Source organism: Lonchura striata, chromosome 15, assembly GCF_046129695.1.
Source record: "Lonchura striata isolate bLonStr1 chromosome 15, bLonStr1.mat, whole genome shotgun sequence".
Lineage (NCBI taxonomy): Eukaryota > Metazoa > Chordata > Aves > Passeriformes > Estrildidae > Lonchura > Lonchura striata.
Genome location: NC_134617.1, coordinates 839,875 through 866,872, shown reverse-complemented (window position 1 = coordinate 866,872; position 26,998 = coordinate 839,875). Strand labels below are relative to the sequence as shown.

At 49.8% G+C, this 26,998-nt stretch overlaps 1 protein-coding gene across 2 annotated transcripts in view; it reads right to left on the bottom strand.

Annotated features, from left to right (window-relative positions):
• Positions 1-25,948, bottom strand: part of NR3C1 (nuclear receptor subfamily 3 group C member 1) — a 62,553-nt gene extending 36,605 nt beyond the window's left edge. Inside the window, exons 1-2 of one of the 2 annotated variants that reach the window (XM_021541285.2) lie at positions 25,847-25,948; positions 23,031-24,219 (exon numbers count right to left, since the gene is read on the bottom strand). In XM_021541285.2, coding sequence (XP_021396960.1) covers positions 23,031-24,205 — 1,175 coding nt within the window. In that variant the 5' untranslated portion in view covers positions 24,206-24,219; positions 25,847-25,948. Of the gene's footprint in view, positions 1-23,030; positions 24,220-24,958; positions 24,976-25,846 lie in introns of those variants that run through there. The other variant, XM_021541286.2, reaches the window with a different exon arrangement.
• Between the last annotated feature and the right edge of the window lie 1,050 nt (positions 25,949-26,998).

The window sequence follows — 26,998 nt, the reverse complement described above, 5'->3', positions numbered from 1 at the left end:
GGACAGAATCAGCTTTCGTGACGGCTTCCAAGAGCAAGAAAAACAAACAAAAAGCAATAAAAACATCATATCCTGGGTACTTTGCTGGAAGACAAAAATACTTGTGATGATTTTGAGATGTTAGTCACAAGGATGACGACTGTGCGCTGCTGTCGGTGCCACGGGCCCGAGCCGAGGTGCAGCGCCAGCTCGTGTGGATTATGTTCCCCATTTAGTCATGAGCACTAGCGTCACTTGAAAGGGTAGAGATTCTTTTTTACCGTCTCACAGAGGGAACAGGAATTCTTGCAGGAAAGACAAGGAGCAAATTCAGAATTCCTGGTGATTTAAAAATCAGAGAGCTGCTGACGGACAAGCACAGTGATGACTCAGGGCCCTGAGGGAGAGGCCAAGGCTTCCCCCCAAGCCCTACAAAAAGCTTTTCTTTCCTGTTTCACATTTGGTTCTTGGTGCATTTTATCTTTCATCTCTAGATCAGTGTGTCTACATAACAGAGCTTAAAACTGAGTGAATCTGTTTAAAGACCATTTCCCAAACGCTCACAATGAGTTTTACCACCCTTCAGAACACAGTTTAATTTCATGTTAACTGGCCCCTGACACAGTGGATGCAAAGAACAAATACGAAACCACTCTTCCCCGCATGAACAGGAAGAAAAGCACGTCCTAAGTTTGCTTATTGACACAAAATCAGCCACAGAAACTTGTGTAATATTCTCAGAAGGCCAAGCAAGGAGTAGCACCCCAGACCTGTATGACATGTAGATAGTATGTAATTTCCAAGGCACTTTTAAGTCAACTTTATTGAATTATCCGGTAGAGTGCTGTAATGACTTTTGTCAACACTGTTAAGCAATTACAGATACAATTTCTGCTATAACATGCACACACAGTAGGTTATTACCTGCTTTCATTTCCACTTGGCAACCACGTCACACGCTCAAGACTATGAAGATGTTTCACCACATCCCTCATGCTGCCCACGCCTTCACGGGCAATTCTCACCTTGGGGCTCTGGGCTCCTTTGTGGTGAGCTTTTTTCCCCCATGGTACTTTTAGCTCTTGCCTTCTGTCCCCCTCCTGGGCTTCTGGGATTATTTTATCCCCTTTGCTCTGTCCTCTGCCCTCCCTGTCAGCTGAAGGAAGCTCTATTCCTTCCTCGCTGAACCTCGCGCTGTTTCCTGGCCACATTGTTCGTCTCTGCCTCTTTGTGTATTTTCTCTTCCTGAGCAGCACTGGGAACCCCTCCCAATTAAACTCCATCTGTAAACTTCATTAATGGGCTGTTTACCTCCCTCACACAGCCACCACGACAGGGACGGACAGACCCCGAGTCCTCCACACCATCCCTCTCCTCCGAGGGATGAACCTACTGCACGTGTCCAACAGCAGCAATCCCAACATTCCTTCTGAAAAGCATTAAAAACTTTCCTGCTGGGAAACTCTTTTCTTTTCCTGAGTTAGAACATGTCACAACAGCTCAGCTCAAGCATTTTAACTGTGGTCATTACTCAAGATTTACTCAATGGAGTATATATTGCATTCACAGCTGCAACAGGTTTGGAAGTCATCTAAAGACTGTTCCCGTAAGAGAGCTGTTGTATTCCTCACAGAAAAATTACTGGGCTCTTACTACTGAAATGTGGGAAAGGCAGAATTCACTGCATGCTGGGTTTGGGAGGTGAGCTCACTCTACTCAGCACCTGAAGAAAACAGGTGTTTAATTCAATTTTAAAACTATGTATTAGTGCCTAAGTCCTTGTATCCTTACATAAGCATAATTACACAGGAGGTGACAGAACAGGTATGGCAATGTGTTTCCCATATAATTGATGAAATCAAACTATATAAAAATATCAAAAAATGCTTCTTGAGCTGCAGCTAGGAAAGGTGTCAAAGCTATGGGCACCTGAAGAGCGTATCAGAAACAAAAATCTGACACAGACAGACTCGGGATAGGGGAGGAAAAAATGAAAGTTCATCAGGCAATTCCTTCAACCCACCAGGTGATAAGTCAATCCAACAATCTCACCATTAAAAAAATATTAACATAAATCAAAGGAGAAAAAAAAGATCCATTTCAATCAGACATTACTGAGAAGACCTCACTGGGGGTACAACTTCATTTACCTCAGTCTCAGCTTTATAATCAGCTTTTTCAGCAGCAAGTACCAGAGAAACAAACCAAAGCAGCATTGACACTCCCAGGGTGCAGACCCCATACAGGTGCAATCACACACACCAAACAAGCTTCCAAATAACAGGGGATGCTGACACTCACAAAGCCTTCAGTTTACAAATGGAAAGCACATGGAGGTGCTTTTATCTAAAACACAACATCCTGGTTTCAGCACACATTTCTGTCTTGCTTTAACAGTACAATAACTTCAACTGCTACTGCATCTTTGAGAGACTCTGATCCAATGGCTCAGCCAACTCCAATGCTGGAATGAGATTCCTTCAGAAAAACAGCTTTTCTGCCCTTGAAAAGCTTCTCTCAGATTCATGGGGCTTTAGAGAAATTAACCCAAAACCACCTTTAGGAAACAGCGAAGTGGTTAATTTTTCCCTGTTTTTAACAGTGGTTCAGGATGAAGCAGCAGGTGAGACCCCACATGGGTCAGCATGGCCAGGGCTCCGAGAGCCGAGGCTGCAGCAGCCTGGCTCCCCAGCACAGCTCTGAACACCCCCAGAAGGTGCAGCCACCCCAGGAGTATTTCTGAGGTGCAATAAATACATGTATGAGCAAAGCCTCGCCGCATTTCCAGGCTCAAATCTGTCTGACAGCATCCAACTGCTCTTATGTCACTTAAATGTTCTGTCTGAGAAACATTCAACAAAGGTCACGCTGACCAACACGTTTGCAACGGGAACAAACCCAGCTCTGACTGCACACTGAACTCTTTGTGAGGAGAGGGCTCTGCTTGAGCCTGCAGATAAAGCCTCCTTTGGACAGGGATTCACCTGGCACAGGTTTGTGAATGCAGGTGCAGGGCTGCAGCAGGACCTGCAGGGTGCCAGGTGGGATGTGCTGTGCTGGTCCTTCCTGGGAGACAAAGAGCCACCCCACTGATTCCCAGGAGCTCCTGCTGCTGTGGGGCCATCCCAGTGATTCCCAGGAGATCAGGAGCTCCTGGTGCTGTGGGACCACCCCAGTGGTTCCCAGGAGCTCCTGCTGCTGTGGGGCCATCCCAGTGATTCCCAGGAGAACAGGAGCTCCTGGTGCTGTGGGACCACCCCAGTGGTTCCCAGGAGCTCCTGGTGCTGTGGGACCACCCCACTGATTCCCAGGAGCTCCTGCTGCTGTGGGGCCATCCCAGTGATTCCCAGGAGAACAGGAGCTTCTGGTGCTGTGGGACCACCCCAGTGGTTCCCAGGAGCTCCTGGTGCTGTGGGACCATCCCACTGATTCCCAGGAGCTCCTGGTGCTGTGGGGCCATCCCAGTGATTCCCAGGAGAACAGGAGTTCCTGGTGCTGTGGGACCACCCCACTGATTCCCAGGAGACCAGCAGCCCCTCTGCTTTCATGGAGTCACCCCACTGCCCCTCCCAGGAGAGGAGGAGCTCCTGATTTTCATGGAGCCATCCCACCACACATGAGGCTGCTCCTCTCCACCCTGCCTAGGGAAGTTTCCACCACTCAATCTACTCGTGGCAAGGTAATAAAGGATCTGGCTGAGAGACAAGCCAGGTTAAAAGTTAAGACAACATCTGGATCATGCAGGATGGATACAGCCATAACATTTCAGTGTCTCAACGTCCAATCTGTAAAGTATAATTGAGACAATCAACAAATAAACCACCACCACAGAAAATAAAAAATGAAAGAACTAACACCTCCTAGGAACAAGATATAAAAAAAAAACTAGAGTCATTTTTGCCCCACCAAATTAATTTCATCTCACTCCAGGAACCAAAAGAGGTACTAATTTTAGAAGTATGGCTATAATGAACACTCACCTGGCAATACAAAGAAACACTGAATAGCCAAGAACAATCCAAGCCTGTTTCTCCTCCCCACTGCCTCATAGAGAAAACTAAACTAAGGATAATTATGCTCTTAAATTTGAATCCTCAGCATGTCTGAATTTAGATGAGATTAACCAACGCCTGAATATAATTTATCATCAAAGTGACAGGAAGGAATGTCTTAAGTTTTGTATTTTCTTATTGGTGATGCTGAACACGCCATCATTACCAACAGCTTTTCCTACCTGTAACACAGATTTTCCTCTTACCCTATTCTGTATGTGGAACCCACAGCTGGTTCTGGAAGGAAAACCCAGGGAGCACTGTGAGAGAAACACAGTAAATGAGAATACAACAAGAGCAGACCCACCAACTTCCACTACTGCTGCCACTTCTCGTATTTCAGAAGCTGTGGTGCTTCAAAAAGCTTGGAAAAGTCACGAGTTAACCCCATTTTCCCCTGCAATAATCCACAAGGAAATATCAGATGCAGGCAAAAGGCTGCAGCTCCTCACCTCAGCTGGAGCCACTGCTGGAGGTAAGAGATAAGCAGGTCGGCCTTTCCAAAGAGACAATGATGAGTGTCCCCTGGACTTTTTATTCCTGCAACTTTCATCACAAATCCTGCAGCATCTGGCACTTCTCCTTCAGCTTCACTTAAGGGCCGACAATGAAGAGAATCTGTCTTTTCTCAGAAAATCTGTTCTGGGCTGAGAAATGTACATGCAGAAGAGCTAAAGAACAAAGCAGGGTTTCTATTTCAACCAGGGAGAGAAAATGGGCTTCAACTGCTGCACAAAGGAAAGAAAAGCAAACATTCCTGCTCCCAGCTCCTGCATGCCTCAGCCTGGGGTAAGGTGTGGACAGGTTTGGAAGGAGCTGCCCAGGGAGGGTTGGAGTCCCCATCCAAGTCCCCTTGGAGGTGTCCCAGGAAGGGCTGGAGGTGGCACTCGGGGCTCTGGGCTGGGGACAGGGTGGGGATGGGGCACGGCAGGACTCGGTGGTGTTGGGGCTGTTTCCTCACCTCAGTGACTCTGGAATTCTGTGATCTGCACAGCCTTTTCTCAAAGACCTCAAAAGCTTCCTTCCAAATTGCCCAAGCCCCAATATCTGAGAAGGTCTTCCCCTAATTCTAATATTTAGGCCAGGAAAGCAATTTAATTGGAGAAAAAAAAATTGACTTTTTGTATTTGGAAATAAAGGAAATTACCAACTAAATCTCACTATTAGGTTGAACCTCAAACCATGACCTGGTAGCGTTTTTAAGCTTTGTAAGAAAAACTTGAAATATTTTATGGAGTTTGATGAAGCAAGGAACGAATTCCATGTCTCAGTGCTAACACCAGGTGACAAATCCCAGCTCCATCTGCAGAGGGCTCGTTACAGCCTTTACTGCAGCCAGGAATGTGCTCCCAGGACACGGAATAAACCCACGTTACTGCTCTCCTGCTCAGTACCAGCCTCCTCCTCCCCGCAGCGAGAGCCACCCAAGAGTGCTGCAAAGTCAGAAATAGCCAAATTCATTCCTCCCATATTCACTTTTTCTGCTCGACATTTTTTAATAACACCACCAAGTAAAAAACAGTTTTATAAATACCACAGGGACTGTCATTTACAGAAAGCAAGGCCTCGAGAAGATCAGAGAAACCACCAAGTAATCTCAATGCGATCATGGAGACAGGAAATGGACTTGATAGGCTTCAAAGTGCTCAAATGGAAATTAATAATGAAGAAAACTATTCAAAATACTCAAACCCAGTTTCCACTAAGTATTACTGATTTCAAAACCAGCCTTTAAATTCAGTCTTGTATTACAATATGAAAAGGAAGTTTTTTTACACACTTTTTAAAGGCAAACTCCCTCACACCCTTGCTGTATAAAATAAGCATTTTACTTGACACTGATTGGAGGCAGCTGGAAAAGAAGGTGGCTCCTGTCATCAGCCTTCACTCTCCTGCAAGCTGTTTTGATTTCCCAAGATGCAGAATGCTGGATGTCTGCTCAGGCTTTCTGCAGCCTCTCAGGAAGCTCAGCAGACACGTCCCTGTGCCCCAAGGTCCCCCTGAGCTCTGCACCCCGAGCAGGGGCAGCTGCAGCTGTGCAGAGGCAGCTCCGCCACCCCAAGGAGGCAAAACCAGCCCGGGAGTTGCCAGAAATGCAACTGCTATTGCAAAACAGCATTGCGTGGACAGAGACTGCAGATCAGAGGAGAGATAAAACGAAGCTGGAAACAGGGTTCTGCCGAATAAGTAAATTAACCCCAAGATCACCTGTGCTGCTGTTTCAATCCCACTGCCAAGGCACCCTCTGATTTCTTTTTCACCTCAAACTAGAGTCAAGAAGAGAGATGATACCTGAGACTGCTGTGTAAGAAACAATTACCGTGAAGTCCCCTGCAAAAGCAGATTTGCTCCAGCACCCAACATAACTCCTTGGTCTATGTAACACTGGTGAAAGGATGCCAGCAAAATCACAGCATCCTTCAAACAGGAGAAGACCTCCAAGGTCACTGAGCTGTGCTCAGTCCCCACCTTGTCCCCACCCAGAGCACCGAGTGCCACCTCCAGCCCTTCCTGGGACACCCCCAAACCTCCCTGGGCATCTCTTCCCAAACCTGCCCCTACCTTATCCCAGGCTGAAGAACCCAAGAGCTGGAGGCAATAATACACACATTGTGTTGGTGCCCCTGAAAAAATCCTCCTCAGGTCAAAGGAGCCACCACCACGAGCCCCGAGTCATGTGCTGAGGCTTTCCCTTTGTTTTGGAGTTTCTGAGCACATTTTGAGGGGAGAAGGAAAGGGATACGGGAAAGGAAGCAAATTTCCTGGCAGGTCTTTAGTATAATAACCATCAAAAAAGATCAATTACAGGCATGCATTCAGTCTAACTATTCTCCAGCTTACAGCACAGACATTTTTAACTCCACATTACAGAAATGTGATCGCTCAAATACTGTATGGAAACTAGTCACAGTGGTTGAAACACCAGGATACTGTGGCCAGGTATGTCCCAGGGTGCTTCAGGTCATGTTCTGAGTTGCCTTCCCCACCCTGGATTTGGAAACATGCAGGAAAGGGGATTTTCCAAGCAGAGAAAAATCTCAGCCTCAGGGACACAGCCCATGGGTGCTCAGAGCACTGCCCCAACACCACTCTGGGGGCAAGCACAGCTGCCACAGACAATGCAGGCCTCAGCCAGGGAGAGAAATTCAGTGTTGAACTCCACCACAAAGAAAGGAGAAAAAACCCATGAATTTCAAGCCCAGTCACTTCCCAGCCCAGCGACTCTGCAAACTCAAAAGCTTCCTCCCAGATTGCCCGAGCTCAAATATCTGAGGACCTCTCTCCTTAATTTCAATATTTAGGCCAGGAAAGCAATTTAATTGGAGGAAAAAAGTTTTATTTTTTGTCTTTGAAAGGAAAGGAAATGACCAAGCAAACAGGCATTCTTCTGGGGCTGAAAGCAAGTCCCGAGCTGCTGGCTGCCAGGGCCAGCTGGCCAGCAGCCCATGTACAGTACGTGTTTACTTGTTGTCTAAGCACTGATAACTCCAGAGTGCATCCCCAAATCCAGAAAAGAACCAAGTTTTCTGGTCAGAGAGGAAGGAAGAACAAAGCAGAATAAAAATATTCACCGCTGATGGCTCCTACACTCACTTCAGAATATCTACAGTGACTAAAGAATCCAGTGTCAAATTCAAACTCTTACATATCAAACCAGCAAGAGCATTTAGGAACAAGCAGGAATGATATTATTCCAGAGAAATAATGCTGCTATGTCCATGTCCCCCATGTAACTCTCCAGCTCTCAGGATTCCGTGCTGCTTTGACAAGAGCAAGCACACGTACAGAGCACATGCAGACCTGAAGCAGACACACAACACAGATGTGTGCTTCTTTCCAGGAGCTCTCAGTTATTTAAGACTTATCTTAATCTTGTGATTCAAGTGAAAAACCCTGCTGATGAGGTCTGACAAGTATTCCACAAGCCAAGTCCCGTAGTGTACAGAGAACATGGCACCTTCACCACTCATACCATTGGGAGTCACAGCTTCAGCAGCCACATGCCAGAGGAGCTGGAGCCTTGGCAAGGCTTTGGGAAGGGCCTCTGACCCTCACGAGCAGGGAGCTATTGCAAATGCAGGTGAGCCTGGTGGGAAGAATGCTGAGGTCTGACTCCAGCTCAGAAGGCTGAATGATTTCTTTATTATAACTGTACTATAATACATTAATATTCTATTTAAAGGAGATAATAAAACTACACACCTACTTTTTCTAACTTCCATATCTAACTCACAGCTCATGACCCTCTCTGAGAGTCCAGCCCCAGGTGGGTTGGATTGGCCACCAGGCTCAAACAATCCTCACCAGAATCCAACCAAGCAACACCCCAGGTAGACAATTCTCCAAACACATTCCACATAGGAAGAACAAGGAGCAGAAATAGAAATTGTTTTCTCTTTCTTCCCTCTGTGTCTCTCTATGAAAAAATCCTGAGAGAGAGAAGAATGTGCCTGCCACAGGGAGCAGTGGCTTTCCCAAGCAGTTTCTCCTCCCTTGTAGCCACGGAAAGCACAAAGCTTTGGGCTGAGCCCCTTGACCCCGAGCACTGTGGGAGCCAAAGGCAGCCAAGGCTGCTCTGGGAGCTGCAGGGACAGCAGGGGCTCTGCCACCAGCACCCTGCCACCCTCTGCACCAGCACCCCTGGCAGGCTGAGCCCAACTCAGCTCACTGCACACAGCCCAGGGGTCCCCGATCCCACACAGGGACAGGGTCCCCGATCCCACACAGGGACAGGGTCCCCGATCCCACACAGGGACAGGGTGCCCGATCCCACACTGGGACAGGGTCCCCGATCCCAAACAGGGACAGGGTCCCCGATCCCACACAGGGACAGGGTGCCTGATCCCAAACAAGGACAGGGTCCCCGATCCCAAACAGGGACAGGGTCCCCGATCCCACACAGGGACAGGGTCCCCGATCCCACACAGGGACAGGGTCCCCGATCCCAAATAGGGACAGGGTCCCCGATCCCAAACAAGGACAGGGTCCCCGATCCCAAACAAGGACAGGGTCCCCGATCCCAAACAAGGACAGGGTCCCCGATCCCAAACAGGGACAGGGTCCCTGATCCCACACTGGGACAGGGTCCCTGATCCCAAACAAGGACAGGGTCCCCAATCCCACACAAGGACAGGGTCCCCGATCCCAAACAAGGACAGGGTCCCCGATCCCAAACAAGGACAGGGTCCCTGATCCCACACAGGGACAGGGTCCCGGATCCCAGGTGCTGCTGGGCTGGGTCTGCAGCTGCATGCCAGCCCCAGCTAATCCTGCCCCGTGATTCCAGAGGCACAGGCTGCAGCAGAGCTGCTCAGGAGCTGGCAGGGGACAGTGGCTGAGCTCTCCCCTGCCTTTACGTGGACAGTCACAAAACCCGTGGTTTGTTAAGAAAAAGACTCGGTCCTCGGCCATCTCTCACAACCAGACACTCTAATCTTGTCCCACAGGCTGGGACTGACCAACAGCCTTCCAACCTGTGACTTAAAGTGCTTGTCTTACATTTGCATGTCTACCCCGACACAAAACCGGCACGCTACTTCTCTAAAAATATTAAATATCAAACACAGACCTTCTATATTTGCCTTCTAATCTAAGTAGATACAAATTTCGTAACAGAAAATTTAAAATGCACTTGCATATGGTAAGAGATATAATCATAGCTGGGGATTTAACAGAAAAAGGCATCACTAGGGTGAAGAAGCAGTTTTCACAGGCCAAAAGGATTCACCAAGTGAATTCCAACACGCCTGTCCTGTCAAATGCAAACCCAGACACTGCTTATTTATCAAAGGCAATTGCAAAATCCAGACTGACTGGCCTGAAAACTGAAACTTGGACTGGCAAAAGGTTACTTAGAAGGAGACCAAAAGTGCTGTCCTTTTTTACATGGGACTGGGGAAAGGCTTTAAACAGAGGGAAGGGTTAGATGGGATTTTGGGTGAGTGCCTGGGACAGGGTGCCCAGAGAAGCTGTGGCTGCCCTGGCAGTGCCCAAGGCCAGGCTGGACAGGGCTTGGAGCAGCCTGGGACAGTGGAGGGTGTCGCTGCCATGGCAGAGGTGGCACTGGATGGGCTTTAAGGTCCTTCCCAACCCAAGCCATTCTATGATCCTGTCTTCACTGTGCCAGCAATAATAAAAATAAGAAAGTAGAGACTCCACCAACTCAGGGATCCAAAATAAAAGGTGAATGTGCCAGTGCTGGAGTGCTACAAAATTATCATCAAATATTTGACTCCACTTTTTCAGATGGAGGATGGTAAGAGACACAGCCCCTGCCCAGACAGCAGCAGCTTGATGAGCGTGATGCTGCAAAGGAATTAATAAAGGCAGGTGGCAGCTCAGCCACCTGCAGAAAGAGGAAAGTAATAACGATCTGCAGATCTTCCGTGAATGGAAAATAACAGCAACAGGCAACAGGCTTGGTTAGAACAGCTCCAGAGAAATCCAAGTGCCCAGGCCAAGAGAGAGGCTGTGAGAAGGAGCATCTCAGGTAGGGCAGGGCAGTGAGACAGGGGCAGCTCTCCCCGGAGAAACTCCAGCGTGCAGGGACACAGCTCTGCTCTGCTGCTTCTGGGCACAAACTGTGCCCCCCTACAGCGAGGACACCCTGCCCAAAGACTGACTGACACCAAAAAAGTACTGCTCTGGAAGCGATCCGAAAGCCTGACCGAGCTCCAGAAATAAGAGCAGAGCAGCGTGGCCCGGAGCAGGGCAGCAGCCACGGAGGACAGAGCCATTGGCTGCTCCCAGCCTGGTCTCACCCACGGGCTCAGAAAGGTCTTCAAAACAGGGGCTGGAGAAGCCAACAACTGCATTTGAACACAACGCCTCCCAGGGCAGTGTCTCATCACCAGCTTGTTTGTGTTATTGTTAATTTTCACATGTTGTGCGAGGCTAAGTCCGAGCAATTAATGCTCTGCAGTATCTGCATGACGACTTTCTACTGGAAAGAATTAGAAACCCCCTCAGGGCAGAAACACACCAAGGATTCCCAACACCATTCCCCGCTCCGGCGTCGAGAACAGCTTTATTCACTAAAACTACAATTCTGGGAAAACCGTTGAGATTCATCATCACCCTGGGAAATGTACAGCAGTAACACAATGTGCTGCACACACGGAGTGCCTGAGCAGGGATCTGAGCTGCCCTGGGATCCCCCAGACCCCAGCCTGCTCCCAGCACACCCCAAAAGGCAGCTCCTGCCTGCAGCCCCATCGCTCACCCCCTGGATTAATTGCACCTTCACAACCAGCATCACAACCACAGCACATTGTCAACACAGCAACAACAATCACTGGGAAAGAATGATTAGAGAGAGGAGAGCACCGAGTTCTATCCCTGACAGCTGGAAAATAAAATAAAATAAACTACTGGAATGGCTAGAACATGGTTAAGTTCTCATTTTTCTTGAACAATTAATGTTCTTTCTTGCTTTGTTTGTAGAAAATACTTCAAAATATAACATTTCAGTTATAAATTTGTATTAATTCTATTAAATTATTATTTATTCTATTCACTGCAATCTCCCTGCAGTTAAACTAGTGAAAAAAATTGATTTTTGCCAAACTGGAGTCTGGCTGCTTTTGGTGACACATCCGTGGCAGCAGCACAGGAGTAAAAGAACATTCCTCAGTGCTGGTACAGCAATCCAAAGCGTGTGGGGCGACAGATACAGCCAGGGAAACTACTGATGGCAATATGCATGACAGAGTAACCCATCTTTATCATAGAAGATTTTAATTTCCTAGATGTCTCTGCAACAATGAGTACAGCATGGAAGAAGTGAAGGATGGCTTTCAAGCCCTTAGGAATTTTCCCTCAGCAGCATCTGGCAGAGCTTGTTTTCTATAATCACCTTGATTTATTTGAAATTTTAAAGACAAAATGAAGCATGCGATTTAACACGTGGGGTGGGGGGAATACACAAACATGTGAATATCCCAGTATCAGAAAGGAGGAAAGGAAAGAAGTGCTGTGCAGGAAGACATCACTGCAACCACCCTGGCTTTGCCACTGGCCCCCCTCCATTCTGGCTGCTTACCTGGTGGATCTGGGGACAATCCCTAAAGCCCTGGAGCCAAACCCCTCCAGAGCAGCGCTCTGGTACCTGTCAGGAGCTCTGGTGCCAGTCAGGAGCTCTGGTGCCACTCAGGAGCGGGCAGCAGGGAAGGAAGGGGCAGTGCTGGGATGGGAGCACAGCCACAGCTGCTCCTCCATCCCTCCTGCTGCCAGACACCCTCATGCACCCTCCCACCGAGCCGGGGGTGTCCCAGGAGGATCAGTGACAGCCCAGAGCCCTTCCCGAGCCCCCACGCCAGCTCCAAGCTCTGTCCTGGCATTCCAGAGGCTCCCAGCCCTGCATCTCCAGCTGCAGCTCCCTCTCTGCCCGGCTCTGCGCTGGCAGAGCGTTCCAGCCTGGCACCCAGCAGAGCTCAGATCAGCTAAGGAGACACCTCCGTGCACACTCCCTGCCCAGCCCCATGCTGACCCACAGGGAGCCACCCCCCAGACCCTGCCCCACTGCCCAGCCCTCCAGCTCTCCAAAAACTGCTCTTCCAGCTCCAGCACAGCCTGGGCAGTTGCTGGCCTCTTTCTTTTGGAATGGCCTCTGGCAAGGAATCGTGTCCAAGCCTTGAAGGAAGGAGACAAAGCGATTCCAACCTGTTGGGGTCGGCTGGACTTCCAGCTCACCCGCAGCCTCAGAGAAGCCCAGGGCACTGGATGAGGGGATGTTTTCCTTCCAGGAGCAAGGACAGCTCTTTCGCAAGAGCCTCCACGTGCTCGGTGACCTTACAGGTTTACAGCCTCCCCCGCTGCCAAGGGCCAGAGCTGGGCTCCCAACCCACTGCTCCAGGTCCTGGGACACTGCAGGTGCTCCAGGAGCCCCAGCACGGAGCTGGTCCACGGGCTGGCAGCTCCTCCAGGTCTGCTGGGCAAAGCCACCCAGCCCAGGGCATCGCTGGCTCTGCACCCATCCCAGGGAGCTCTCCCTGCCCAGCCGTGTGCCAGCAGCCCCACTGGGCTCGGGCCACCCCTTCCCACCCACCTCCTCCCACCACACCTGGCCTTGCAGAGCTGCCTGCCAGGTAAAAATAGGATGGTCTGCATGTTTTTGATAAAATCTGGAATTGCAAGTTTTGCTATTTCCATGAATTTTAGGGCTTCCCCTGTTACCCCTGTTTCATCGTGAAATCAGGACAGCTTTAAGATGTCCACGCCTCGAAACGTCGCAAGCAGGAAGCCAGTGCTGGTAGCACTTGTGAATACTTGGAAAGATTCAGAGAGCTGAATGCTGCATTTCCTTTAAAGCTCTTCCTCGGTTCCGAGGCTGGGGTCAGCCAGGAATAGAAACCCAGTCACTTCCTCCTCCCCACTGCTATGCCGTGCGACTCCGCCAGCTTTGATCTGCCACACGGAACCAGCTCAGCCACTAAAATAAGTGGACTTGGAAACCTCCAGATTGTTATTTAATAAAATAGCACATCTCCCAACCTTTAACGTGTTAAAAGAGTCTTTAAAGATTTATCTTTAAAGTGATAAAATAAGTCCAAGCTCATTTGTCAAACCAGTTGCTCTGGTTGGAAAGTAGCTGTCAAGTATCTCGATGACTCAGGATGTTGTCGCGCAGGCATCCTAATATTAACTGCTGCCTTCAATAAGAGCTGAAAAAGGAATGCTCTGCTACTCATAATACAGAATTCCAAGCACTCAGGTTCTTACAACACTTACATTTTAGATGAGGGAGTTTCAGCACTAGATTTTTTTATCAAATCATGCACAGAACTTGCAAATCACCTGGCATTGCATGAGAACAGACTTGTCTTCTCCAGCTAGGGAAACCAAGTCAGCACAGAACTTGTTAGATGGGTTTTGTTGAAAAAGAAGGTGTCAGAGAAGCTTCCTTTTCAGATCAGAAAATGGCAGATGTGCGGGGCTTAGCAGAAACACGTGTCCAGGAAGGGCAGAATTCATAAAGCGACGTGAAAATGAAACCAAGGGAACCCACACCAGAGCAGGACTCGGACCCTACACCAGAGAACTGCCCCCACAGGCAGGGTGGCCAAGGGACCTCCCAAAAACCTGGGCTGGGCTAGGACCAAGTAGGTCAGAGACAAAGCCTTTGCTGAAATATGGATTAAAGAGCCTATCTGTGATCCAGGATCACAGCTGCACTTTGTGCTGCTTCAAACGAGAGCAGAAATTTAACCTTCAGTTTTCTTTTAAACCTGCAGCTTATCAGGATTGTTTGGTCAAAGCAAATAACCCCAAAAGCATTACACATCTTCCTCTTCCCCCAAATGGGATTACATCACTTTTTAATCAAAAGGCAAAGATGGAAGATCGTTCCCTACAAAGTAATTTTAATTCATGCCTGGAAATCCCAGTGAGGTACTGAAAACAACCCAAACATGGCACTCGGTGCTCTGGGCTGGTGACAAGGGGGGATTGGGCATAGCTTGGACTCGAGGGTCCAGCAGGGCTTTTCCAACCAAAATGGTTCTGTTTGAAAATGATTCTTTAATAAAAGCCAGGTCTGGGGAACCCCAAATGCCATCACTGTGTCAGTGCCAATCCTTAGCAACAGGCAGGACACCCCCACTATGCTATTGTTCCAATAAACAGGTGATAAACATGTATTATCTTATAAAATTACAGTGTGGAGTGAAATTAAATTCCATACATCTTCAGCATCCAAAAACTATCCTGCATATGAAGTTTAAGATTTCTAATTGTTAAAGCTGGTTTAAAAGTCAGTTTTCAGATATAACTGTTTTTCTCATATTGGCTTATGTTCTAATCTAATCCATGTTTTAAGAGAACCAAGATGCAGAGTCCTTTATAAAAAAAGTCTAATTATACCTACATCACCTTCATATGGGGACAGCACAATTGATTTGAGAAAAATTCATACAGAACACAAGATTAACAGAAATTAACAGGCAAAATAAACCATCAAAGGCCCTGGTAGCAAAAGTAACCCACAGAAAAAAAACACAAGAGAGAAAACAACAGCCGGGTAGTAGGAAACTGCAATCGACATGCAAACTGAGATCCACATGAAACTATCAAGTCTGCCAGTTCTTTTCTTTGTTTAGTTTTGGTTTTTGTTTTTGGAGTTAACAAGCCTGCACTGCATTCTTGCACAACAAATCCACACATGTGCATGCAGAACGTGCACGTTTTCAGCACGGATTCATTCAAAACCGTGCTGATGGCTTTAGGAAGTTACTGCTTCAGAAAGGTGACACAAACTCTTAGGGCAGGGAAAAAACCAAGCAAGGGGAAAAGGTATTTGGGTACACAGCAATGGGCAGCGTGCCTGTGGATAGGTGTGCTCGTTTAAAATACATCATTCTGAACTCACAGCATCTGACCAGCCAAAAAGTGACCAAAATCACAAATAAAATGTTCCCACTGCCAGCTGGGAAGGAGGAGACCCAGGGAAGCCCTCCCCTGTCATACCCAACTCACACAGCTGGGAAGGAGCTGTGCAATGCCTGCAGGACCCTCAGCTAAGAAAAACCCAGGGAGCACCGTGAGAGAAACACAATAAATGAGAATACAACGAGAGCAGACCCACCAGCTTCCACTGCTGCTGCTACTTCTCGTATTTCAGAAGCTGTGGTGCTTCAAAAAGCTTGGAAAAGTCACGAGTTAACCCCGTTTTCACTTTGTAAAAATGACACCGAATTTCTAACCCCAGATCTGCTATTTTCACATCCCTCTCACCAGTGAAACACAGCCAGGCTGCTGCGTACTCGTCAGCAGCCTTGCAGCCCCTCTCCTCCACGAGAACTGCCAGCAGGAACAGGGGTTCAAGGGATTCAAACATTCAGGGGCAGGAAGGCACACCAAAAACCCCCCAAAACACCCCTGCCTGCAAAGCTTCTAGTAAGAAAAGACTGAAGTCCCTGCTGCACCCAGAAGTGCTCCACAAGGGATCTTCTGGGTAAGGACAATGACAGGACCTTGTCCAGGTTTCTTGGAAAAAAGGAAACCAAGCCAGGGAGCTATGAAATCACTTCCATTATTTGCTTCTAGAATAGATGACAGATTTCAATGATACTTCATGATTTGCTCCTCCTTGACTCTGCAGCCCATTTCTGAGTTTCTCAAGTAGTATTTTCAGACAAACTACTCATTTGTGCCCTCATTTCCTTATAAAAAGTCCCATCCTGAGCAACACTTGCTAACTTAAAACTCAGCTACACAAATACAAAATAAGAAGTATCTGAATAAAGCTACAAGAGTAAATGGCACCATGCTGCTCACAAGTTTCATATTAAATCTTGTGTGACCGTGGTGCAGAAATTTGACGATCTCCAGCTGCTTTCTGACACACAGTAACTGTACAAACATATTACAAATAGTAGGAAGAATGTATTACTGTAAAATCCAATATGAAACTAGTTTTCTTTACTAAATTACAGTAGCAGTGAGCTGAATTTAAGAAAGACATGATCATTATTTTAGAATTCCTACCCCAACAGTACTTTTGCATTTCCAACGTCACAAAACCCAAGATATTTGGTCAAAAAGGGGAAGTTATGTATGATACTGCATCCCCACAGCAAAGTGCCGGCAGTCTGTGGGATATTAATTTCCAAAATACATCAGGATTGTCATTTTCTAGGGAGATTCAGCATGGGAGCTCCACAGGTCGAGCTGGAAGCTGGAGGTTTAATGGTGACCCACTGGCACTGGCTGGATTAAAGAGGCATGGGCTGGTACAGAAACATTCCCCACACACGATGCCGAGACGACTTCTGAAGAGCACAACTTCCTCCAGAAATCCAGACAATTGTGGTGATTATTGATTTAAGGCACCAGGATTACAGAACTCTACATGATATCCTGGGTAAGTAACAGCACGTCCTGGAGTCCAAACTCGCCTTTCACACAGGAGCACTGAGAAAACCTGACCTCATCTCCATCCCCTGCATTCCACAGCAGCTCCCCGAGCCAGAGGAGCTGCAGCTGCTCCTCCTGCTCCTGCCAGGCACCTCTGGGACACGGAGGTGACCACAGCAGAGGGAGGAAAATCCTCTGCCAGGGCGCTCAGAGGTTCCATGCCACACAATCCAGGCAGAGCTTGAGCACAGGGAGACACTGCTCCACGCAGGGATGGAATCCCAGCAGGAAACATCATGGCACAGCTCTGTGGGAGCTGAGTCAGGCCAGGATGTGGGAGACACAGGCACGACAGCTTCTTTGGAGTGAAGGTGAGGTAAGGAGGAAAACCCTCAGGAGAGGCACAGTAATTGTGCTGGCTTGTCCTCCCAGCCCAGCGCTGCAGTGCTGGGGACAGAGTTACTCACAGCCCAGTAAGGACCCGAGTGCTGGACTGGTTATACACGGGGACACCCCACACTGCTGCTTCTCCTGCCCACAGGCAGCTGGAGTGCACGGCCAGAGCCTTCCAGGTGCCCCTCTTGGGGTACCAAGTGCTCCAGCCCACGGATGGAGCTCACTGCAGCAGCTCACCCTCTGCTGCTGTCCCTCTGCAGGTGACCAATGCCACAGCTGGCCACACCCTCACAAAGAAACCATCGACTGTGTGTTTTGGTTTTTTCCCACAGATAGCCCAAAAGAGCTGCTCTGGAGTCAGAGCCAAGACAATGAGATGAAATGATTCTTTTTTTGCGTGTGTCATCTGTTCCAGCTGTACTGGTTCACTCCTGTCCCAGGGGGACGGGGCCATCCACTGACAGCATCTGACCAGTATTTCCAGAAGCCAGCACTGAGAACAGCATTAACTCCTGCTCTGCCAGGGCCTCGGCCATTTCAGCAGAGGCTGTGTTACAGAAGGGCATCAGTGGATCTCACACCACGGGCTGCTGCAAATGGTTATCAATGGATCTCACACTACAGTGAATCAGACGGAAAACCCCTGGGATGAGAACAATCATCTGTACACGCAACAGTGCCACACAGTAATTCTTCAGTAAATAAGATTAAAATCTCTGTATACTTGAGACTCTGGGAGACAAAGGCTGAGAAACCAAAGAGAGCTTAACCCAAACTCCCAGGGTCTGGTGCACAGCACTCAGCAACCAAAGTGCTCTGCCCAGAAACCACCTTGCACACACACTTCTGTGCTCCTGAAATCAAGCTGATCACTTTACAAAGGCATTTCCAAGTTCATTGCTCTACACAGAGGTGACACTCAGTTATTTTAACAGCACAAACCCAAGGTAATTGTAACTACAGCTCTACAAAGCTTTTCCCATTGCTCGTAACTTGGACTGAAAAGAGGATTTTACTGGGATGTCGTTTTCCTCCCCACTGATGCCATGGGGACTGTTTGCAGAATGCACACATGACACTACAGCAGCACCCCGGGGTGGGACAGCAGCTCGGGCTGGCTCCAGCTACCCCAAAAATAAATGCTAGTCCAAAGAGGCCTTGGGAACCTTTTAAAATGCAGAAATAGTTCCAGTTTGCAGTTACATATACACGCAGACTATGCACCACTTGTTCATTTCCAGAATGAGCAGCAATAATCAAAGGAAGAAGGGAAATTTGCTTCTCCAAAGATAAACTGCTCCCACTGTAAAAGTAATCGTTAGCATGGTAAATATACAATGTAGGAGTTGGAATATTCCCATATTTCACATTTCTGGGAAGATTCGTGAGTAGGACTCATTCAACCACAGCTTTGCCTTCACTGGCAGCAGGAAAGCACAAGGGGTTTAACCATGGAGATAAATTAAAAAAGATTATACAGACAACAAAAATAAAGTTGTTTTATAACCAGAATTAAGTTTATAGTAGAGATCGTCGTCAGGAGAAATAAATTTGCAGAAGTTAACCATTTGGACTGGACTTACAGCAACCGCCTTGGCTATGAACTCAATGGAAGGATCAGCCAAAACTGGGAAAAGTGGATTACATCTTGCATGACCTCTCATTTATCCAGTTACCTTTTCACAGCACCTCAGAGCACATTCTGCAGGCCATTCCTGATTTCCCCCTTTCTGCCAAAACAACTGGGTTTTTGGCCATGCACCTCCAGAGTCCAAACCCCGAGGGCAGCATCACATGGAGCTGACAAATCACAACACAGACCACTGGAAGCCCCAGCACTCCAAACACCAGGGCTGGGTTTTATATCAAACCAGGATGATGAAAAAAGCCCGATTGTGGATGTCCCACACACTACACTCTGCTGAGTCAGGCAGCACTGCAAGCACTGCACCCAGCCCTGCATGCAGCCCTGCATCCAAGCACTGTACCCAGCCCTGCACGCAGCCCTGCATCCAAGCACTGTACCCAGCCCTGCATCCAGCCCTGCATCCAAGCACTGTACCCACCCCTGCATCCAGCCCTGCACCCAGCCTTTCATCCACCCCTGCATCCAGCCCTGCACCCAGCCCTGCATCACCACCAGCCTTGACCCGCAGCCGAGGGAAACAGAGCAGCAAGACAAACGGACAGCTGACCTTTACCACTGCTGGCAAACAATCCCCCTCCTCCCCTTCCTTCTCACAGCACCTGAGCCCAAGAAGAATCCCAGCTGAAGAGTCAAGGCTGGAAGGGCAGAAGGGTCATTTTGGAAGCAAGGCTTTGGACTGGGACTGACCAGCGAAACTCTTGCTCCTTCCAGACTCTCCTCCTCTTTAATGGCTTCTCTCAGCTCTTGCCCTTTCTTAAACTTCCTTAATGATCCTTATCCCCCACAAGCTTAAGTACTAGGAATGATTTCAACTGTAACAAGAGAAGCCATAACACTGCCAGTGGGGCCCTGTTTCTGTGAATTCTGGCTGTGAGAGCAAACCCTGCATTGCTGGGCTGGTTCTCGGCATCCTTCACTCCCCCCCACAACAAGCCACATCTCCAGGAAGTCAGAGCAACAGGAGCTGAGTGAAGGATTTAATGTATATACCACGCAAAGGCCCCGCGAGTGCGTTGCTAAAAGCATTTCCTTGAAACAGAACGGTTTTCCCTGGGTTTGTGGAATAAATCACAGCAGCATCCCGTCGGAGACGGACGCCAGCAAATCCTCCAGCCCTCCAGTGAAGCACTGCAGCGCCAGTGCTCCTCTTCCAGCTGCTGTCTCACTGCCACTGAGGAAATCTAAGGTAAAATGAATGTCAGGCTACCTCTTCCTCCCTTTCATTCTGTCCTTCTTCACGGGCTGCACTCGCTCAGAGACCCCGAGCGATCCCAGACAAAGCCCCCTGAGCCTCCCCCTGCCCAGATCTGGAGCCTGAGGAGCTGCAGCTCAGTGCTGGCTCTTCCGCAGACAGCAGCTTATTGATTATTGCCAATTCATTCCCATTCATCAAATTCCTCAAGTTTGCATTCTGCTTGTTAACTTCCGGATCCCTCCTGCAGTTCGCCGCTAATTGATTGGTTTTCTTGGGCCCAATTATCACTTCTCTCATTAAAGCCAGCGTGCTGGGCTACTTGGAGGAGCAAAAGCACTCACAAACGGCATGACATCAATTCCAGCCCGAGCGGATAGAAAGGGACATTTCCCAGTTTCCCATTGAACAGGCAGATTAAATACAACCTGAACACCAGGGCTAAACTGCAGCTTTTCTTCCCCTATGTTCAGTCTACAATTAATATGTTATTAGTAGACAAGTAATTCTACAAACACCAAAAAGTATTTCCTCCTGGAAACTGAAGCTTCTCAAAATCCCAGCCTCCACCTCTCACATTTAGTACCTAAAAATACCAGACCACGGGAACCTGGCAAGAGAGTCCTTCCTTTGTTTCTAAAACAAATGCCAATTTTGTTAAGTCTTCTGCAAGAAAAACAAACAAATCCACAATACATCACCTTAAACTAACCCAGTTTAGACCAAATATTTCTGGCAAGGTTCAAGAAGAAATAAAACTCCTGCTTCAAACCCAGGGTTCATTAATACCTCAAACACTGTAAAAGGAAGATGGACTTGCTTGAATGTTATAGAATAAAAATAATAAAGCAAACCCAAACAATGCTGTTTTTAGAACTGGACTTTGTAGCTGAAGTGTATAAAAATCCTTGGAAAGCAAGAACAGCTTCCACAAAGTTGTGAATAACGCATTTTTATGCAAAGCTCAACTACGAGCCACTTTGAAATTCTTTACACATTCCATAAAGAAAAAAAAATCCATTATCTTACAGCAAAAAGGAAGCAATAAAGTGTAAGATGACCTTGCAGGAAGCAAGAACGTCACTGCTGAAGCCCCGGCGTGGATAACCCCGGGCAGTGCAGGAGGCAGCGGTGCCAGGATGCTCCGGGACGGTCCCTGCGCTGTCCTGGCACTGCCAGCCCTGCCCCAACTGCTCCAGGCAGCCCAAACCATCTCCCCGTGCCTGCCCCTTCCCTCCAGGAGCAGCTCTGCCACGTTCCAGCCCAGAGGAGCTCCCATCCCTCCGGGATCACACACAGGACACGGCGCCGGTGTCTGAGCTCCCCAGGCCGGGCACACATCTCCTGCTGCCCGCCCGACCCAGCTCTGCCTACCTGTTCCTCCTCGAATCACCCTCAAAAGTGACACTGGCATTACCTCGGGGCAATCTGCTTATTTAAACTGTCCCTGAAAGCCTCCTCCCCAGTGCAGAAACATTTCTTGCTTTGACACAAAATTTATGATTATTATTGAAGATACAGTGAGAACAGAGGAAATAAACTTCCAAAAAAGCCCCCACAAAACAAACTGAACACAACACAGAACGGGACTAATCATGCAAAAGGTGAGCACAAAGCATTTCTAGTCTGTCGAAATAAATGGTGAGACACACTCAGTATTCACCTATCAAGGTGGAGTCTAGCCACAGATTCCGATTTCTTTTCTGGATCTCTTACATTACAAATTGCTTTAAACACTTCAAAGAGAAAAAACCCAACATTTACAACAGAAATCAAAATCTATGAAAGACACTGAGAATGAAAGCAAGCTAAAAGCTGTCTAATTGAAACAAAGAAGGAATCCTCGCACACTTCATTCCAGCCATGGGAAAATGGAGCAAATATCGTGCAGGGAGAGCCCCGGGACTGGCGGGAACTCCTGGGGATCCAATTGTCAGCAGAGCAATAAAACCCAGAATGCTAAACCAGATTAAAAGCCTACAAATACCGGGTTTCTGTATAGGCACTTGCAGGGCCATTTTCTAAGAGATTACACAAATTCTCCTCTGCCCCAGAGCTGTCCCAGCCATGCTGCTCCTCCAGCAGCACTTCCCTGCAACAGCTGCACCTCTGCATTACCCCTGCAACAGCTGCACCTCTGCATTACCCCTGCAACAGCTGCACCTCTGCATTACTCCAGGAATCACAACCACCAAGGCACTGGCCACAGGTAGGAACCAGCCACCCACACCCCCTCCCAGCAGCCCTCCTGCCGTTCTACTTGGAGTTAAATTCCAGGTGTGTTTAAGCCTGACTGCAAATACTCTTATCTCTTTAAAGGCAGTTATTGAACAAGCTGCTGAGTATTTCCCACTCGGAATCTTCTTGTCCATGTAAGGTAAATGCGATACCGAGCACAGTGAAAACTTGAGTTCAGCTTAAATGTAATTCTAGAAATTTACCCAGCAACCAAGTTATTTTTGTGCATAACATTTTAAGTAATGCTAGGAAGGAAAAAAAAAGCCCACAGTGATTGATCCTCTAACCCCTGGAAACGAAGGAGCTTTTGTATACATTTAAATATTTCCTTCCATACTGCCTGTGTATGGATCCTGCTACCACATACTCCATTTTTTCTCTAGGCTGTATCTTGGAAGTTTTATTTTTAATTATTTACTTTTTAGAGCATGCCAACTCCCTTCCAGTTTTCTTCCCTTTAATACCAATAACTGAGTAGTCGCTTAAAGCTGATGTTGTACTGCAGGATAAACACTCCCCAGTGATGTCTGATCAGCCACACATACCAAACAGAAAAGAAAAAAAAAAAAAAAAAAAAAAAAGGAAAAAAAGCCCGAGCAACAAACCAGCATGCATGGAGTTATGCTAAACACACTTGTAAGCGTTTAAATAAAGAGCAACACAAACTAATCACCTTGAATAGCCATTAGAGAAAGCAGGTCTGCCAGAGAGGTTGAGCGTTCCCAGCGGAGCCAATGCCTCGTCCCCCGATCCCTGGCACCTATTCCAATTTTCTGACCCGGCAGGAAGAGACGGAATGATATTAAAAATTGGTTTCTGATCCTGCTGCTGAGAGAGCGACGCAGTATTTAAGTCATAGTGGTACATCTGTCCCCCAGAGGTGCTGACCCCGTGGATGGAGATGGCCGAGACTTTCGTACCCAGCAGGTTCGGCCCGGAGAAGCTGGCCTGGCAGTAAAGCGGGCCCATGTTTTCCTGCTTGATGCCGGGAGTACACAGTTCAATGAAGTCTTCCTTTTCTGTTTTCACTTGAGGCATTGGCATTTTGGAACTGGGTAAAAGGTCACCACAGTCATTAATTTTAGGCTTAGTGTCAGATAAAAGAGGAGGCTTGCAGTCTTCGCCGAGACTTCCTTCCAGAAGAAAGGCGTCCTCCGCGGATATGGGGGAGAGCAAGCCACCGTCATCGAGCAACGGGTCCAGCCGCCACGGGCTCCCGTTGGGCTCCTTGCCCGGCGACACCGGCGGCAATTCCAAATCCTGGAGGATATCCAGGGTGCTTTGGTCTTCAGAGAACAACTTCAAGTTGCCACCATTCGAGCCCACCTGGCTCTGGACTGCAGCTCCCGACTCCGCGGGGACGCTGCGCCCGGCCATGCCTGGGAAATCCGGCTCGAGCGGCACCTCCGAAGACGCGGTTCCCTTCGCGTCCTCGGCCAGGCTCGAGGACTTGTTCAAGCTCGCAATGCTTTCCTCCAGGAGCCTGAAGTCCGTTTCTCCAGAAGAGATGCCGATTTGGCCCTGGTGCGAAAATCCAAGGTCGTTTCCCATCACTTTCGCGTCTGTTTCACCCATGTACAGTCCCATCGAGAGCGACACTGCCTTGGAAAGGTCTGGCTGAGGCACATTGTTTCCTAATCCTTTTGGAAAGTCAGCCAAAGCAGGTTGCTGACTGGGATCTGACTGAGAAGATGCAGGGAGAGGAGATGTAGACACAGGGGCTTGGACAGTAGCTCCACCCCTGAAGGGTGGATGGAAGTCCATCACGATCCCTCCTTTGGTACTGATGAGTGCATTTTTCCTGGTTTCGTCTTGATCCAACGGGTTAAGCAGTTCTTTGGAATCCATTACTTTACCATTAACTATAAAAAGATGAGAAGCAGTCAAAGTCAGCACAGCAAACACATATTAACAACAGTTTTAAAACAAAAGTCTAGGTCCTTCGCCTGGCAAACCTGGCTCAGCTGCTGTGAGAGCGAAGGCACGGCACACCACGCTCTGGGCTGACACGTGCCACGTCGCTCAGAAACACTGCACTTGTTTTTGGGGGCTTTTAGGTTTTGGGTTCTGTCTAATGAGGAGGAACGATGTATTTTAAAGCTTTATTAAACCTGGATGAAGGAGTAATCTGCCTGCCTACAACTCAGAATCAAGCTACAGCACGTGACATCTGTGCGCACACTCTCCAGCTCTGTCACCCATCCCCGCAATAAGAAACTGTAAGAATTGGTAAAGGACCCAGCTCACAGGTATATTTCCCTGGTATTTAACTACACCTTGAGCAGGGGGAAAGGACATTTGCCACCTTTCCCAGTAAGCCCTCCCCTCGCAGAGCAGGTCCGGAGCTCCCAGAGGCGGCACCGCCATGGTCTGGCATTCCCCAGGACCTGACCTCCCCACCACAAAACACAGCGTTTGCCACCTTTGCTCGGCTTCAGTCTCGAAACCCACCCACTTCGCAGTAAACTCCGCTTAATTCTTTAAATACATCTCAAATTTATAAATAAAATCTAGCTAAAAATAAAGCAGGATTTTTATCAGCTTCCAGCACTCTACCAGTTCACGGCTACTCTCCAAACACACCCGACACTGAAAACAAACCTCATAAGTTTCAGATGTTTGTATTTGCTACATTATTATTTTTTTTTTCCAGCGGAGAGCATAAATATTTGGAGAAACACTGTAAATTCTTCGGCAAACTTCCGACACGGTGTCCGGCCTCCCCCGGGCAGCGCCCAGCCCGCCTGCCGCAGTCCGGGGGCACCGCCAGCCTGTCCCCGCCGGTGTGCCGGGCACGGCGACACCGGCTCGGCCCCGCGGCTGGCTCTGCGTGCGAAGCTGGGGCTGCCAGCCACAAAAGGCCGCACGGGTCAAGCCTTAAGGTGGCCCGGGCGAGCCGGGAGCGGCGGGGTCCCGGCCGCGCTGCCCGGCTCCCAGCGGCAGCGGGCACCCGCACTGCTTACGGCGGACACCCAGCAGCGACCGGAAAAAAGAGAGAAAACACAAGAATACCTCCAGCGCTGCCTTCTTCCTTTTTAACGCGAAGGGGAGGGAAAAGGTAGTTATTTTCATTTGACAATCCCCCCAACGCCCCAAAAAAAACAAGGCAGCGAATCATCCAGCGTAGGAAACGTGTCAGAAATCAGCTGCGAGAGTCTGCCCAAGGGCGGAAAGCGCTGCAAATACTTAAAACCGCCGGATTGCAATAAAATCGCCTTTGCAAAGTACAGTTTTCGGAGAAATGTGTCGGGACCTGTTGAGTCTCCTGGCACACCCACTCGTGCCGAAGCTCCCCGCGCTCCCCGCCCGCGCCCCCCGCTCCCCCGGGACGCGGACAGCGGGGCCCGGCCGGGGGTCCCCGCGCCCCGCCGCCGCCCGGGCTCCTCCGGGGGCGGCTCCCCCCGCCCCGGGCATTCCTGCGGGACCGCCGCACCCCTCGGCAAGCTCCCGGGGCGAAGCGCAGCCCCCCGGGACCCCCGCCGCCCTTACCTCGTCCGGGGCAGGGCGCTGGGGCTCCTTCAGCCGCCCACGGCCATGGCGCCCCGGGCGGGGGCGGCACCGCTGCGGGGTCAGCAGCCGCCCCTCGGGGCCGCTGCCGCCGCTCCTCCCGCGGGCCCCGGCCCCTGACCCGGCCCCGCCCGCCGCCGCGGCGCCCCCTCCGCTAATTAGCGCTAATTGCCCCCGCGGAGCTCGCCCCCCCGCGCTCCCCGCCCCGCCGCTCCGCCGGGCAGCGCCGCGCTCGGCGGTTCTGCCCCCGCCACAAAATGGAGGACGGCGGCGGCCGCCTCCTCCCCTTCCCCTCCCTCCCTCCGTCCCTCCCTCCGCCTCCCCGACGTGGAGAGGGAGTGGAGACAGCCGGCTCGGCGAGGGGCGGCCGCGGCCGGAGCTGCTCCGCGCCCCGCTCGCCCCGGCCCCGCCGTGCCCGGCCCCGCCGCCCGGCGCCGGGGGCAGCCGCAGCCGAGGGGGAACGGTGCGACCTGTTGGCCGAGCCGGGAAAGTGCAGCGGGACGGGCGGAGCGGGCACGGCACAGCGGGCACGGCACAGCGGGCACGGCACAGCGGGACGGGCAGAGAGCAGCTGGGCAGAGCGGGACGGGCAGAGTGGACAGGGCTGGGCAGAGCGGGGCAAAATTGGGCACAGCAGAACAGACAGGGCTGGGCACAGCGGGGCAGAATGGGCAAAATTGGGCACAGCAGAACAGACAGGGCTGGGCACAGCGGGGCAAAATTGGGCACGGCAGAACAGACAGGGCTGGGCAGAGCGGGGCATAGCAAGAGTGGGCAGAGCAGGGCAGAATTGTGCACAGCACAGCGGACAGGGCAGAGCAGACAGGACTGGACCAGAGTGGGCAGAGTTGGCCAGGGCTGGGCAGAGCAGGCAGGGCAGGGCAGAGCGGGTCAGGAGGAGATGCTCTCGCTCGGCCCTGGCGAGGCACGGCTGTGTCCAGCTCTGGGTTCTGCTCTACCGGAGACACAAGGAGCTCCTGGAGAAGGTCCAGTGGAGGCCAAGAAGATGTTGAGGGGTCTGGAGCATCTTTCTCACGGAGGAGGGACTGGGGGAGCTGGGCTGGGTTGGTCTGGGGAGGCTGGGAGGGATCCCATCAATCCACACATCTCCAAGGGCTGGCAGAGCTGGTGCCA